Source organism: Ciconia boyciana, chromosome 7, assembly GCF_034638445.1.
Source record: "Ciconia boyciana chromosome 7, ASM3463844v1, whole genome shotgun sequence".
NCBI lineage: Eukaryota > Metazoa > Chordata > Aves > Ciconiiformes > Ciconiidae > Ciconia > Ciconia boyciana.
Genome location: NC_132940.1, coordinates 3,253,096 through 3,269,990, shown reverse-complemented (window position 1 = coordinate 3,269,990; position 16,895 = coordinate 3,253,096). Strand labels below are relative to the sequence as shown.

The window sequence follows — 16,895 nt, the reverse complement described above, 5'->3', positions numbered from 1 at the left end:
CTGGCATACAGTTCACTTACAGACTCTTTTCAGATCAATAATTATTTAATTTCCAGCTCTGGAGGTTACAGTTGGGTTATATAAACTATTGCTGGTTCAGGCTAACCTTCCATTGTCGTACAAAGCAATTGGCTGGTGAGTCTTGTACGTACCACAAAAACCAACCACACAGAAAGCTGGAACAAGAATGGTGGAGACAGTAAAAAGAGGAACTGACACAATTCCCTTCAAACAATTTTTTCCAACCAAACTGCACAGGTATTAAAGCGCAAACACATTTTTATTAATTAAAAAACTCCCGAAGCTTGAGAGCGTATACATGTTTAACCACACACTGGAATGCATTTATCATTTTGGTTCTCAGAATTTTAGGTAACAGTACTTTGCAGTGGTAGCAAGAAAAGACATTTGATTCTGCGCATTTATGTTGAACTTTTGCTCTTGCTCTCTGGAAAAAAAAATCAAAACTCATTATCGCACTCTTTCAACATGAGAGAGGCTGCACCTAACTCACTCACCGATCGGAGACGCAGGGTGTTCGCTGGGCTGGAGAGGAGGCTTTGCGGGTAAGGAAAAAGAGAAGAAACTGTTTTATAACAGCTCTCCCCATAGATCATTAAATACCAAAACTAAACTAAACTGTTGACCTCCAAAGCAAATGTTATTAGAGCCGTGTGTTGTAACGCTGTGGGCCTGAGGCCGGTACCTTTATATAGCGTGTCGTGGGTTGACTTCAGAGGAGACATCATTGTAGGTGACAAACATGTCCCTTACTGTGGCAGCCACAGACAGGGAAAGCGTTGTTTGTAAACAGCTTTAACGTGTTCAGCATGCAGAATGATTCCTCGCACAATAGAGCTTCCTCTATCTTTTGAGCCCAGTCGTCATTAGAAAAAGGTGTAAATTTTTAGGCAGGCTGTTGCAAAATGAGATGCTTTAATTTAAATCATGCTTTGCTAGCTTTTGGGGGGATGATGAATTGATTAAAGGAGCATGCACACATGCACCCCCCACCCTGGCAGGAAGCAACCATTTCCCACTGGAGGCCTGGGAGCCAAAATTCATCTTTAATGTGGTTTTTTCTCACCCAGTTCTTGGAGGGAAGGTTAGAGTGGTGGGGTGTGTGTGTTTGTTTTAAAAACCAAACAAACCCATGAAGCAGCATAATTATCTATTTGCAGTAAGAACATACAGAAAACAGAGTTGATTTTCCATGCAGCAGCAAACCTAAATCAGCATTTTGTACGCACGCTTGCATAAAACAACCATGATGTATTATTTACATTGAGATGATCTGGTTGTGCACATTGTTAAGTTTAAATAGATGCCAGAAATTTTATCTAGATGTGCACCTGCCTAGCGCAATGAGCAATCCCGAACTGGTATTTGCTGGGGAGATAGGTTTACAGTCATTTCTTCTCTCCTTTTAAGTACAGTCAAGCAGATGTAGAACTTTGGGTTGATGTGGAATGCATTTTTCACATAATGCCCGTGTGGAGATAAGGAATGACTAAAATAAATAGCAATTAGACAACAGCATCATCATTCATGTGATCTGTTCAGAGTATGTCTGTCCTACATCCAGTACTAGCATAGAAAATACAGACAGACACACATACAGCCTAAGGCAATGCAGAGCAACAGATGGTCTCCCTTGAACTGCAGTAACATTTTCAGATGTTCTAAGGAAACGCTGTAGTTTTTATCTGCAGAAGAAGTTAAGAAATAATTGGTAAAAGATCATTTAGCTATCATCACAACTGTATTTTTTTAAACACTAAGAAAGCAAAGGGCTTTACAGTTCGGAGGCACTTGGGAAGGGAGAGAGAGAACCAGAAAAAGTAAATGTGTCTCTTTTTTTTTTTTTTTGGACATACGGTGCAAACACAACATTCACCGACTAGACACTGCTAGCCAATAGCAGAGACGCGAGTGCTCTCTGAGCCAACTTCAGATTGAAGCCTTGTAGTTGTCAGCACGAGTTGAGTTCGAGCTAATAAGCCCGTGTAAGACACTGATTACTGTACCACAGAAAGGTCGCGCTCTGCATTCTGTAGGACGCGGGAATTATGCTGAGTGGAGAAAATGAGCTGCTGAACAGGATGTTAGCCCTGCTCTCCTCTCTCCTCCACTGGTTTCCATCCCTCAATTACTCTGCCTTTGGTGTGGTAGCTGGTTGGGAAGGACTAAGGAGTAGAAAGAGTCTCTGGCATAAGCAGCTAGTAAGTGTTACGGTAACATTAGCTTGTGGACAAGCAGGGTTTTAAAGCTTTTTTTTTTTTTCTACTAGGTTACTTGCAATTACAAAATAAAATTTAACCTTCACTGAGAAGCAAAATGCAGGGGTGTCTGAGCTCACCTCTGCACTCACTCAGTTACGCAGCTTGTAAAACCTGTAGATCTACTTTTCCATATTCCTCGATTACAAGATTAGAATAACTTTCCAAAAGAGAGATGTTCTTACACTACACAGGGAATTGATATAATCTGCAGACAGTGTCATCTTTAGAGACTTCTTTGTCTCACTAGACCTTATGAGAGATAAGAGCGACCAGTTTTCTCATGCACAGGTAATATACGATGATAGGCAAGGTCTATCAAAAGCTAACTGGGCTTTTGCTTACAACACTGGAACAAAGATGAGTAGCCAAAGGAGGAAGAACTGAAAACCCCATAAAACACGTCTTGAGGTGTCTGTCAGTATGTTGTTTTGTGCTTTCTGCTCTGGGAATGCTAAGAAAGTTGATGCGGTGGATGGATAGCAGCAAGCCCTGCCTGTCTGAGATGCATGGGCAGAGGTGGAACAGGAGGGCGAGATGCTCCTGGGGAAGGGGGTGGTTGGAAGCGGGTAGCTGCTGCTGCTCCTTCAACCGGACTGTCTGCCCTGCAGCCCCCTGTCCCCTCTTGGAACAGAGCACTGCTCGCAGGCCCTTGGCTGGCTGTGTACGGCTGCCAGGAGCAAGCCGAGGAGCCTACCTGTGCATTAACAACACAGGGAAGAAGGGTGCACACAGCAGCTTTGCAGGAAAGCAAAGCCTGCAGCCCAGGCAGTGCCGTACCCCTGCTCCCTCAAGAGCACAGCAGGGCTGCAGCAGGGCTGGTGAATTCCAGGGCATCAGTCGTGGCTCTGAAGAAGGTATAATCTGAAGTACACACATTTTCTTGCTTTCGTTACATGTATTACTTACAGCTGAATTGCCATTCCTCAAAAAACAGCCAGCTAGAAACTGACAGGGCTGATGAGGAGAAATGCTGTCGGATGTTTTAGAGCGGGACAGAGTTTCTACAGATTCAATATGTCATTTTGCTTAACAAACCAGTAACAAGAAGTACCACATGCGGAGTAACAACTGTTTTCCCATCGAGCTATTACAGTCTTGACTGCAGGCCTACATACTAGATCACTCTGCAAATGTTTTAAAGCTAAGTACCTCAGTCCTTAAGCTTGTACTACCTGTACGTGGCAGCCGGAGAAGCCACACAGCAGAGCGAGGGGCTACTTACCTCAGTCAAGGAGTGACTTCAGGAACGCAGAGCTACTGGTAGTCTGAACATACTCTGTGGAGGAGGAAAATCAGCTTTGATAAACAGAACAGTGGTGTTACTACAGAATTTGCAAAAATCCCTGCACAAATATGAGTCAAATAAGTTACTGCAGTGGTTAACAGAACCCCTTTTACTTGATACTGTGTCTCAACAGTAATTTAGGAGATTGTCTTAATTACTTGTGAGTGTATGCACATATGCTGCATCATTACCAACGATGACAAAGCAGAACAGAATGTGTTATGAGTATTAGAAACCGGTCCTTCTTTTTTGCTATTAGTACTAAAAGAATAAATAAAAATCCTTAAGGACAGTATCAGCAGATTCAGCAGAATCCAATCCAGGATTGCATGAGAGGAACAACCATCCCCTGAATCTGCTGAGGGGATGGCACAAAGAGAGGCAACCACACCTGAGCCCCTGGCTCGAGGAGGGCAGGGCCAGGGAGGAGGGCTGAGCAGATGGCTGGAAGAAGTAGAGGAAAAGAGAGCAAGGGTAGAAAGGAACTCGAGGATTGAGAACATTCGGGGAAAGGGTCTGGAAGCAGGTGCATCCGAGTGCCATGATTTCCAAATGGCTTTCTGCAGCAGATGACCAGCTCGGGTCTCGGTACCCTTAGTGCCTGCTGATGGCTCATACTGCAGTTTGATTCCACCACCACAAAATGGTGAAGAGAGAATTCAGAACTATTCACTTTACATTAAACATACTGAGAACAGCAAACAGATATTTACAGCAGCTTATAGCTAAAAAGACTCCTACTATGAGGAAAGGGGCTGCATATAAACCTAGACCAAGAGAGGCATCAAAGCCGCCGAAGACATGGGTGGTGGGGTGGAAGATTCTCCTCAGTTCCCCTCCTTTGGCAATGCTGTGACTCCTTAGGTGTCACACGCTTCCTGTATATGATGTGATGCAGAAGACCTGTCTGTGGAGCTGACACAAAGTGCCAGTGACGTTACCTGGAGCTGACCCAGACCAAGCCAGAATTCCATCCTAAGCTAGGGCTCAGAAGATTACTCCATAAAAAATGGCATCCAATTCAACTTTGCCTCAGGTACAACTTTTCAGCATTATACCAAATAAACGCCATTTGTTCATACAAATTATTCTCCAAAAAATACCACTAACTATTGCTTAAAATAGGAAACTGTCCAGTCTTGTAGGACAAGTAACAGAAAGAGACTGAGATTTAATTACAAGTTGGTTTCTTTGTGCTAAATGCAACTTCCTAATTCAGTCTTTATGAACCCTGCAACGACTGATTGCAGCATTCTGACTGTGCGGTACTTAAAGAACCCACACATGCCAAAGCAACCATGCCAAGATCTGCACTTCACTCTCGGAAGCTGTCTTAAAAAATGTAAGCTGCCCAGATTCATATAAAACATTAACTCAGCCTTCTTTCCAAACATATACCATGACAGCACATTTTGACAAACCAGCCTTACTTACAGTAATATTTATACAGATGGCATTAAGATTTAGATACTCAAGTAATCAAATGAGTTACTACTCACATGCTCCAAAAACTTACAATGCTTGTTGTAGCAGTTTAAGCTTTTGTGTGTGTGTGTGTTTGAGCTAATGAAGATAATGAGTTGCTCTTAAAAAACCCCAACAAAACAGACCCCCCCCAACAACCCTTCTCTCGATATTTTTATATGCAGAACTCCTAAGTAAGTTAAACTCGTACATAAACTCCACATATACACAGTATATATACTCTATATACACAGTATATATACTGCATATAATGTTCTTTTTGCTTATGTATATAAGCAAATGTATACTTATATGTATATAAGTTTATGTATAGATACTGTTATATATGCTGTTACACATATATAACTGTTACATATATAACAGTGTGTGTATATATATATATATATATATGCTGTTACATATATAACAGTATATATACATAAACTCTACATATAAGCAAGGAGAACATACAAAGAAAACTTCTGTATGAAAATCTGTTGTGACCAGAGCAGCTAGGAAAGGAAGGAGTCTGTGGAGGCGACCAGAAGGATGTCTGGGCTGCAGCCGACTGCGGCACACGCAGGAGCTGGGTGCAGGACCAGCTTCCCTCTCCTCATCGGCTCCACGTTTTAGGGCTGCACAGGGTGAGGCAGCAGCCAGAGAGCCACCAGACACCTCACCCCTGCGCGGGTGCGTTGGGCGAAACCTTGCTGCCCTTTGCCGTGGTGTTTCCTGTCCCGGCCCGCAAAAGCATTAAAAGGGCAGAATCTTCCCAAGTTTCTTTTCCCCTCCTCCTTCCACCACCATTCTTTCCCAAGTTTGACTGCTCTACAACATTTACAGATCTAAAAAGCAGAGAGAAAAAAAATGTTCACCTGTCAGGTGATATAAAACCAATCTTCTACTAAATGTGCCAGAATAATTTTTCTCCACCTCAACCACAGTTAAAACCTTCAGTCTATTCATTACTGTCTTTTTATAGTATTTTTATTTAATAAAACCTATTAAGACTACCATACAAATCTCTTTACTTATGCTTTTATCTTTTAACTGATCAATTTTTATATTGCTGACATCCCTTCTTCACCATTTGCTCATTTAAAAATTCATAGTATATGAGCTATGTCTCTGGAGAAAATGTCTATAAAATTTGTTACAGCTGGCAAATGTGTATGAGTCAGTGATAGCACATGACTAAATGCTTCACAGAAAATAAAATTTGTTTCTGTAGTAAGCAGAACTGTTTAAATGTTATTTATTTTTATGTTTCAAAGAAAATATATTGTGAAGTGCTGCATTGATTTAATACGCAACAATGTCTGTGTACACGCTGTACAAGGAAAATTTATGAAACCTTTGCACAACTCCTTTAATTGAATTTTCCAAATCTCTCACCACACACAAATAATCAATATCTTCTGCAGAGAAAACCAGTCAGAATTATTACAGTCTTTCTTTTCAATTTTGTTGTCATCAGCACATACAGAGCACCTGGATATTTGTAATGTCTGGATAGCAAGTTATTTACACCTCTTAAACATATAATTGCTACTAAGTGAGTCCAAACTAATGTTTCTTTTCTTTTTTATTTAAAATAATTATATTCATGGGAGAAAGCAGTATTTATTCTCATGTAGGAATTGCTACATGTAGCTGTTGGAAGAACTACAATTCTGTTTAATTTTTCATTAAGCTTAATACCCTAAAGTCTAGATCCACTAGAATTAAAAATTAATAGCTAATGCGTCTGTAAAAAGGTACATAGGAAAATAGAGTATAAACACAAGTGTGAAATTAATGAATAAATGTGGCTGACACCTAAATATAAAATGCAGGTTGACAGTTCTATATGTATATACGTCTGAGGCCTATAGTCATATGTCTCATGTGCATTTCTGTATCTGCCACAAAAGTTAATAGCTTAATATTTCATCTACATAGCAGAGGACGTTAAATCATTGGAGAGGTTTGTAATTTGCCCCCTTCCTTCCATCCAAAAAGCTTATCATGCTGGTGACCTCACACCCAGACGCTTCTCAAATCTCCGGTTGTATTGTAAAATACGCACTCTTAAGGTGCGGGTACAATCCAACGGACCCATAACCTGCTGGGAAAGAGCACGGCATTTGGGGGTCAGACGGAAACCTGGCCGCCAGCTCCTTTACCTTTCGGTAGCATTCTTTCAGTAGCCAGGATTACTCACTTGTCCTAGGAAAATCACTGCAGATTTTAGGTGCCAGGCTCAGTGGGGTTTGTTACCTCTTGTAGACTGTAAAGGACTTTGCATGGTTACCAACTAAAAAAAAAAGACCCACTTGCACAGAATGAGAGAAGACATACAGTCAAATTTAGCCTGAGCAACAGCGGCTTTTAATCCACACAATACAAATTGGAATACAACACTCTCCTCCTCAAGGGGCGTTTTGGGGCAACCTCACAATTAGTTTTGATTGTAAATGCAGGAGGGCAGAATGATTTCACTGGCACTCTGCATGGGGATATTCAAAATAACTTATGAGTAAACAAAACAGGTGAGTTGCACTAAGTCCTTGTGTGCAAACGCACACTCACATGTTCAGTGCTGAAGCAGTCGTAATTCTGTTTTGCTTAGTGCAGTCCCCTTTACAAGCGTTCAGACTGAGGTATAACTTAAAAACGTAACCGAGACTTAACTTTTCCCCACGTCTACTTGTAGCAAAGCCTTGTGAGCAGGAGTACAGATAGATCTTCCACACAGAAGAGCAGATGAACAAGGCCAGGCTCCCTCCCACACCACATAAACAAAGTTATGATTTCTTGAAGCTGTCTCACCGATGACATAGAACATAACGCTCAATGGGTACTCTCACTGCCATCGGCTGGTTTCAGCTCCAAGGAATCATCTACCAGTTGGGAATGTGCGCAGAGCATCTGCACAATCTCTCTCTTTAATCTGCCATTCACCTGCACCTTAAGGGCCTGAAGTCGTGCCAGTCACAGCGGCTGCTCTTCTAGAGGAAATCCTGCAAGGTGCTGCCCGACTGCAGCCCCTTCATTCCACTTTTGGCCACAAGACGACTCTTGGCCTAAGGGTTCTCTGTCCTGTGGTAAGGGCAGGCATGTACTCCATACTGCAGTTGCATTACAGATCTAGTCTGTTTAAGCATCGGCTCTGGCCTACACAGCCTTGGGCATACAGGGTTTCTGGTACTAGGTTGACTGAGCTGGAATGCAATTGAATACCAGGCTTTAGAGTGTATTTTCAGACTTTCAGAAAATACTAATTCTTAAATCAATTTCTGTCTTAGTTTCACAGCCTTTCTGAGCAGGCCAAGAGGGCAACTTGCATCTTGGTTGCCTGCAGGACTTAAGTGAAAGAGTACTGACGATCGTCATCTCTCTTCTAAACACTACGTAGGGACGTGAACTCAGAGCAGACATTTCTGATGTGTGGCAAAACATCAAACCTGGCCTTTAGTGCTAAGAACTTAAGTAAGCATACTGTTTGCAAACACAAGCTGTAAGTCTCCATCTAGTAATAATCTATTTGAAAAGAAGTCCTTCATCATCATCTTTGTTGCTTTTAGAGATGACTTACATCACAAAAAGGCGGCTGGAGAGGCCTTGTTCAACTTTGGCTGGAAAGGAGCCGAGGATTTAACTGAAAGGACCCTGGTAGAACTAAGGAACTGTTGTTTGTGTCAGCATTAGCAGCTTTTCCCAAACAGTTTAAAAAGGTGGAAGAACTGAACTTCAGAAAAGCTTCTATCACAAACGCCTAGAAGTAGGGTTTGTACAAACTACAGCGTATGGTTCATCCTTACAGTAGGCTCACATATATCAGTTCTTAAGAAAGAGGCCTACAGATTTGTTAGGTAAAAAGGCCCTTCCCAATACCTAGGTCCAAGCCCTGCATCCATCTCATCACTTCCCTGACAAATGAGTATTTGCTGTAAGCAAAGGCAATCATGGTCTTTGTTCCATTTGCTCTCAAGGAATGGAAACTCTGGAAAGAAACTCAGTTTCTGAGTAAATTTACTTGTGAATTCATTCCGTTCACTTAATAAATTTCTGCTTAGCCAGTTCATGAGACTTACTTTTCCCAGAAAAAGTATAATGACATTTCTTCCTGGCAAGTGAATAAAAAGGTGGGCTGAGAAAAAAACCTACGTTTTTTAGGTTAGGGTTTTTACAGTCAGAAAAAGCCACAGATACATTCCTGAAAATACACATCTGAAGTCTGATGTATTCCCCTTTTCCTCAGAAGATCGCAAAGGAGGAGGAGGAGGAGGAAGGATAGGTGGGAGACAGACACCCAAGTATGTCTAAAGGTCAACGAATGTATTTACTTTATTTGAGAATGAGGTAGAAACATATTGCAAACTTGATTTACCCTCACTCACAGCAACCCACCAGCAAGTCCAGACCCAAGCTATTTAGTTGCTTGTACACAAAGGCCCAATACAAAGTCCAAACTCAAACTGACGTGAATTGGGATAAACGGTGGAATATTGTATTCTTACCATTCTACCTGTTTTGAGAAGGAACTCTGCTTATTAAAGAGGCATCTATATTTTGCAGTGTTTCTGAAATGGGATTTTATGTTTCGCCATGTATACACAGTCTTCAAAAAACTGGATTGGTGAGTGGGAACTCAGTGTTACTCAGTCCCTAATCTCTCCAGCTTTGCCTTCATTAGTAATTTCAAGTGGTGTTAAATGAAAATCCATCTAGTTAACCCTGATCTAGTCTCTTGGAAAGCCACCACTACTGTTGCAAAGAGCGCAAACTTCAGTCACTTGTATTAAAAACAGTATGAAAGTTAGGAATGTTTAGAACTAAACTTAATAAGGGTGATCAAATTTGCCCATGGGCTTGGCAGGATGAACACCACCTTAGAAAAGAAAGTATTTTTTATCTCATTACAAGATACAGTCTGAAAATAGTTTTCCTTAACACTGCAAGTATTTGATCTTCTATACCATTCTCTTGTTTCTTACTTGGACAGCAGACAGGCACGGACATGATTTATGTCAGTGTTTTTCTTTTTGGGAAGCAAAGTATTAGTATAATTTGTAACAACCAGCTTAAGTAGCTTTCCTGTTTAGAATGTTACCTTCACTCCTTGAAACTCTGAACCTATTAAGTTTTCCTTTAAAATATGCGTATTGCAACCTACACATTTATTGTCAACACACATAAAGCATGTTTTGGACTGCAACATACCGACTAGATTTCATCTTTTGGCAGCTGCTTTACAGTTTGCTTACATTCTATTCAAAAACATTTTGTTTACTGTAAATACTAGTCATGGATAAACAATGATGCCATTTTTTATGCTGGTCACACAAAATGATAGATTGAGTCCTACATAATGCTGCCCATTGAGCAAGGAATGTTTTGTATTAAGTTGTTTTAAGCAGAGGTTGTTTATATAAAGTAAATAAATTTCATGCCTCACCATGTGACGATAATGTGACATTCCATCTGTATCAAGCCACAGAACAGTCATAAGTTTTAAGTCTGGAGCATAACTAATTAAAAATAATTACCAAAAACCACATCCAAAACTAAAAGGCAAAGTAAAACATCTCCAAATGCTTTTCTTTTATCACATACTTCTTTGCCTCTCCTACTACTGTATTTTCAAGACTGCAAAACTGAATTTATTCTTTATTAAAGCAAAATTGACATTGAAACTTCAGCAAAATTGGTCAACTTAAACTCATAATTCTATTTTCCATCCTACTGTCACAAAATATCTCATTTCTCATCTAACAAGACTGGATATATGTTTAGTGTTAGGGACTAGTTTCTAGAGAAAAGATGGACCTATAAACATATATCCTGGTGACCATTAAAAAGCAGTGCACAAAGGAAGCAACGACTGTTTAAATCTGTGATGGCCCATAGCGTTCACCATTATCAGTGCCAGATAGGGGCTGTGATCATTTGAACAGAGGGACATAGGGAGCTGTAAATCAGAAATAGCAGACTGCACAAATGAGCCAAATTCCTTAAAAAGTCGCTCCTTTTCCTTTTGCGGTAATCTGCTGAAGGAAACTTAAGTTTGATCAATTTTCTTTCCTTTAAGAGAATTCCCCACAGCAGAAAGAACTTAGGCCTGTGGGAGAGCAGATACAACCAAAATCAAAGGGGCTGCTTGTGATATGAAGCGGTCCTGCTGGTTGGGACAGCTGGCAGACAAAGCAATAGAGATGCCATCACCAGTTTTGATTCTGGTTTTGCTATTTTAAGATAGAATACATGAAGATAACAGAAATATCAGAGTATCAGTGGTGACTGTTTGTTGATTTTACTGGGTGCGAGAGAAAAAAAATAAATCTTGTGCATATCCCCCCGCCACCTTCCCAGCTAGGCAAGGCACTAAAGTGGCTATGGGGGCCATGCTATATTAAATGACACCAACTTCAAATATTTTCACAGCCCTAGTTATGAAGAAACCTAATAGTTAGGATTTCACAGTCCCCTGGAGTGTGCTAAACACCTCACAATACATATAAGGTGAAAAAGGTTTTGCTGCAAAGACTGTATGCTACTTGGCTTATACACTGAAAATGCAGGGGGAGGCAGGAGAGGGAGGAAGACCAAGGATAACTGATACACATAAAAGGTATGTAAACTCTCTAGGACCTGACTGCAGTTATTTCTAGATCACGCCTCAAGTGCAAGACCATTAGTGATTTCTTCTCTTGGCACAGTTTTATGGAGAAATACCCAATACAATGAAAATAGCTGAAAAGATGAAATTTACATGTGAGTAGTGCAAAAGTTGAGGCTAGCCTGCATGCTTAAAAGAAACACATTTGATTATCATCATTTTCACATACTAAAGGTTGCCGAACTTATTTCAAGTGGAAAGACCTAAGAAGGAATCAACTAAAAGGAATCATCAAAACATCTGTTACACAGGAGTTATAAAAAGTTTCTTACCTCGGGCAGGAAGTTTTCCGTGGTTTCTTTTCAACAGCTGCAGTTCTTCGGCTTGACTCACTAGTCAAATAAACAAATCTGAACTCAATAAATGTTGCCCCAGAGATTTCAAAGAAAATAATACTTATGCCTCCTTTTTCACTTTCAAAGCATTTGTGTTTTTCTTCGAGCGATGACACCCCCCCCCATCTATGTATTGTGGTCAAAAAAAATTAACAAAACATTTTCAAAATGAAGAGAATTTTGAGAAGTTGTGCTTACAAGCCTCATACCACATTTTGTTCCCATTTATGTCTTCTAGTGCTGATATGGTGCTTTGTTCCCAATTCAGAGATGGGGGGAAAAGATGATTCTTTCCCATTTTGAAAGCAACAAGAAGCTAACAGAAAGAGTGGAGGTAACAAAATGTCAACAATAGGCCTGACATCTCATTTGGGCAGCCTTACTGCCCTATCCACAGTGTAGGGTAGTAATGTAAACGCAGACTATTTTCAGAAAACTTCATTTTGTCTAAGAAAACATCTGGTTATATGCATTACAGTGGGAACTAGTACAGCGTATACATATGCAAAACGAAACCGGAATGAGCATTGGAATACAAGTCAGGAAAGAAATGGTAATTTAAACAACCGTAGCTGCTGGTGCATAAATTGCACTGCTGGGGCACGTGCACCTATTGCATTAGAAGAGTCACAGTGCTGCTTGGTAAGAAAAATTCTCTAGCACCTGCAGCTTTACTGTCCACCTGTTTCCATCTGGGAACAAAGTAGCAGACCCAGTCACCCTAAGTTTTGCTCCCCTATAGCTAGTTCCAGTGTTTTTACACTCTGCAAATACAGAGCAACCAGACAGGTTGTAGAATAACGTATACCGGCAAAACATCACATTTGTTGCAGGTTAAGAAACTCTTTTATCTTCTTTGCATGCTTGTCCAAAGACTGGACACAGGGATTATGTATATGCATATATTATTCATATTCCCTGGTCAGCTGGAAACTAGATTATAAGAGGTTGGTATGAAAAGTCTACAAGAACCATGTCATATATGCAAACCTTTGAGGAGAAGTAGTGGTAGGTAAATGCAGTCTTAGACACACACCTGTACCACAAACATGTCATGTGGGTTCAGATAAAAGGTGTTGCTGTTGTGAAAACAAATGAACAAACTGTTCTGAAGCATAAAGACTGGGGCCCCTTTGGTGCCTACAGCTACTTTTCACCACTTTTCACTCTTCAAGGAATGGCTTGGTAAGGGAGATCTTTATTTCTTCTCCCTAAAAGCAAATAGTTGGGTTTTTTTTTCCCCCTCTGCTATTATCCATGACGCAAGTTCTTTGTATTAGAATATTTCCCCACCAGGTACTCCCCTTCTAGTTGCAGAGGCAGCTGGGAAGAGAAGTACGAATGCACTTTTTGCTGCTGAGGATTCACATATCCCAAGAACCTCCGACTTGGAGTAAGGATAAAAAGTTTCCTAAAAATGGACACATATAAGTGAAAATCTTTGGCTTTCTGGGTTCCTTTGGAAAAGTATTACAGATGTGCCATCTGTGAAGAGCCCTTATCCCAACACAATAAGCATCTGGTATGTCCATCATTTAAAAACACATGAATAGCAATTTTTAAAGCCTGGAAACCTATGTTCAGCCTAATCCTCCTAACAGGCAAACAAACAAAACAACTTCCTTGCAAAAAGAGAAGAAAGGCAATGCAATCAAAGTGCAAACGTTTAGCCTAATCACTAGCTAACTACCCACTAAGTATCTAACTATTTACATAAGAAAAGGTGTTGCTCTTGCAAGTTTTTCCTCCCCATCTGTGACTGTGAGTTAGAAGAGTGGGCCGTTGGGGTTGCCTTTCTTTTATGTCCCTGGTTGGCTGCACAAGGACATTTAAGGTGCATTTGTCCTGCCCAAAAGAACTCGCGCGTCAGACTCCATTATAACACAGAGTGGGGTTTGACTCTAGGAAACGTTTGGAGCGATCATTGCTAAATTGTTATAAAGAGGATAAATATTACCGAAAATCCTCCTTACTTAGCACTTGGGTTTTCTGCACTTCAGCACTCAAGAGGCAAGACAAGTCCGAGACACCAATAATATTTTCAAGCTCTCTACTGCCCTCTAAAGCCTGGAAAAAAACCATAATTAAAGACATTGTTAAATCTAATTCCCAAACTACCTACTTAGACGTCTACGATTTATTAAAAACAGGTGAAAGAAAGAACTTTTGGAAATTTTTCATAAGCTCTAAATGATGCATGAGACTCCACCTCACAGAAGGTCAACGGGACTAAAAAGTTTAAGGGTGTAAGAACATATGCTACTTTTGAAAATGGCATTCAGGTGCCTTTTAAAGTGTTACTTAAAAATCTCCTGTTATTTACGCTTCATTCGTAAGTCTTCAGCTGTTTAAACAGATTAACACTTGATCCCCAGAAAAGCAATCTTGGCACATGTACAAGCTTGCTATAATATGTTAGTAAAATGGAAATCCACGAGCATTTAAGATTCTACTGAACACACTCCTCAGCATTCCACAGTAGACCTAAAACCATACACTATCGAACACAGGAGAAAAATAAAGGATTTTTCAATAGGGTTTTCTAAATAAACATTTCAAAATATTCTAAATTAGTATCAGTCTTTTTTGTAAATAAAACATTGTCAGACCACATATGCAAGTAAAATAAATCAATACAGTACTTCGAGTACACAGAATTATTTCTCAGATATTGATATCCAGCAATGAACCTTGTGCTAAATTCATTCAGGAAACAAAATGTGAATAAAACAGAAAAGTGATTTGCATTTTAGCATGTATTAAACAGACTATTAAATGATGATACATTAGTGGTAAATTAAATAGTACAATCACTTCAACACAGAGGAATAGTTAAACTTCAAGGACATAAAAATCTATGCGGTAATGATTCATACTTCAAGTTATAAATAGTAGTTGATAACTACTTCATATGCTTTTGTTCGTGTACACAATAAGTGATACAAATTAAAAATTGTGTTCTTGGAAAAGCAACTCCTCTAGTTTAAAAAAAAAATTCTACTAAGTTCTGGGGTTTTTTTGCATTTTCTGGATTTCCAAGTCAAATCTGCCTGGTTTCAAGTATTTTATTTGCTTCCCTATTTCTTAAAACTCAAATGTTGCATATAAGATTTTCATTTTTATTTTAAATCCTATATTAAAAGTAGATTAAAAAAATAAATCAGTGTAAATCAGACCTGTAGACTTGTCAGATTTGCTCTTATTTTCACAATTCTACCCAATGAACTTTTCACTTTGGACTGCAATTCCATGAACCTGCATAAAAAGTTAAAACAAAACAATTTCAATTAGCCACATCACCACTTGCTGAAAATCAGTGTTTACAATGTTTCCCAGAGTTTCTTCACATTGTAGTCAGGATGGAATTAGATAAGCTGTGAACAGACAGGCTGCGCAACCTGATTGTGTCATGTAACACCAAATATAACTTCCCTTTGGTTAGGATTTATATGTGAACTGGCAAAAAAAAAAAATAATCCTAATTTTAAGGATAGGAACTCAGGTTCAGTAATATTAGAGGATTTTCTTATGATCGTGCAGGAAGACAATGGTAAAACCAGGAATTTAAGTCATTTGTTCCTAAGAGCAGGAATTTAATCAAGAGGATGAGCTCCCCAAACCCACGACACCGCTTGTAGCCACAGGAAACATGAGAAGTTAAAACTGAGCCCAATAGAGGCAACATCGCATGATGTTATTTGTTCAGGTTTGTTGTACTATCTGCCCTTTTAAGTCACAAATGTATTTTACTACCAGTGTAAAGGTGGTCAGCTTTCAGAGTTTAATGGGTTTTGCAATAAAAAATAAAATTATATCCAATCAGATTAGATCTAAATGGCAGACTTTAATGCATGATTAAGGATCTGCACTGAGTATGTATTGGAAAAAAAAATCCTGCAATAAATGTTTAGGCTATTTTCTCTTTGAACCATTTAGACATGCAAGTGAAACGGACACAACAGAGGAATAATCCATTTAGTGTTTCCTCCCACAGAAGGGAGAATCACCCTTATAAGAAACCCCAAATTTAGAAACAGAAGTACAGTATGAGAAAAACATAACAACTATGTTGCATTTCAACGTGGGAAGAGAAGGCTATGCAGGAAAGAAAATGCTAATGTCGGTGTATTGCACAGTATATTTTCCATCTGTAAAAATAAAGTGTATGGAAGTTCACATAAATATTACTGTGTAGGTGTTGGTTTATAAATGTGTTTTACTGGCACGTCACTAACTGCTAGTCTTCTGCAAATCTTGCAATTTTTAAAAAATATACTGAATTATTGAATGCAAACATTTACAGGTCAATGAAGACTATGATTACTCAAATTGTTCTGCATTTCAAGGTTACTATCACTAAGAAACGAGTCTATATGTGTTGACTAAGGGATATACTGAACCACAAAACACCCTCAATTAATCAGTTTACAGCTTTCCACTGGTGTAACTGTAAGATTTTACTTCTTGCTATCTAACATGCCAACCAAACAATTCTACTGTCTGTCAAGCTCCATCACTTAGAAGATACCTACTGTCCTACAACGAAGAAATTTCAAGCTAATGGTGGGGGAAAGCATCCATTACAAGAAAAAAACCCAACAAACATATTGAGAGTTCAAGTGCAATAATCAAAAGGAAGAGCTACACTTCTAACATAAGAAACGTAATATTTAGTTGAATAAATGTCATAAATATTATTTGTTAGTAAAAAAGAAATGCATGCACAAAATATCTAGCCCCAAGGGAATTTTCAGCTGGGACACCAGGTAAAACCATGAAACAAATATTTAATACATACAACAGAATACAGAAGCAGAATAACAGAATCAAAGTATACTCAAGCATACGATGAAAGAAATGCACTCAAG

The 16,895-nt window shown here is 39.4% G+C and overlaps 1 protein-coding gene across 1 annotated transcript in view; it reads right to left on the bottom strand.

The window, feature by feature from the left end:
- Positions 1-77: 77 nt before the first annotated feature.
- The window catches only part of ITGB3BP (integrin subunit beta 3 binding protein), a 35,795-nt gene continuing 18,977 nt past the window's right edge, over positions 78-16,895 (bottom strand). The window contains exons 5-9 of the mRNA XM_072866551.1: positions 15,204-15,282; positions 14,001-14,094; positions 11,965-12,024; positions 3,505-3,558; positions 78-1,706 (exon numbers count right to left, since the gene is read on the bottom strand). Coding sequence (XP_072722652.1) covers positions 3,506-3,558; positions 11,965-12,024; positions 14,001-14,094; positions 15,204-15,282 — 286 coding nt within the window. The 3' untranslated portion in view covers positions 78-1,706; position 3,505. The remainder of the gene's footprint in view (positions 1,707-3,504; positions 3,559-11,964; positions 12,025-14,000; positions 14,095-15,203; positions 15,283-16,895) is intronic.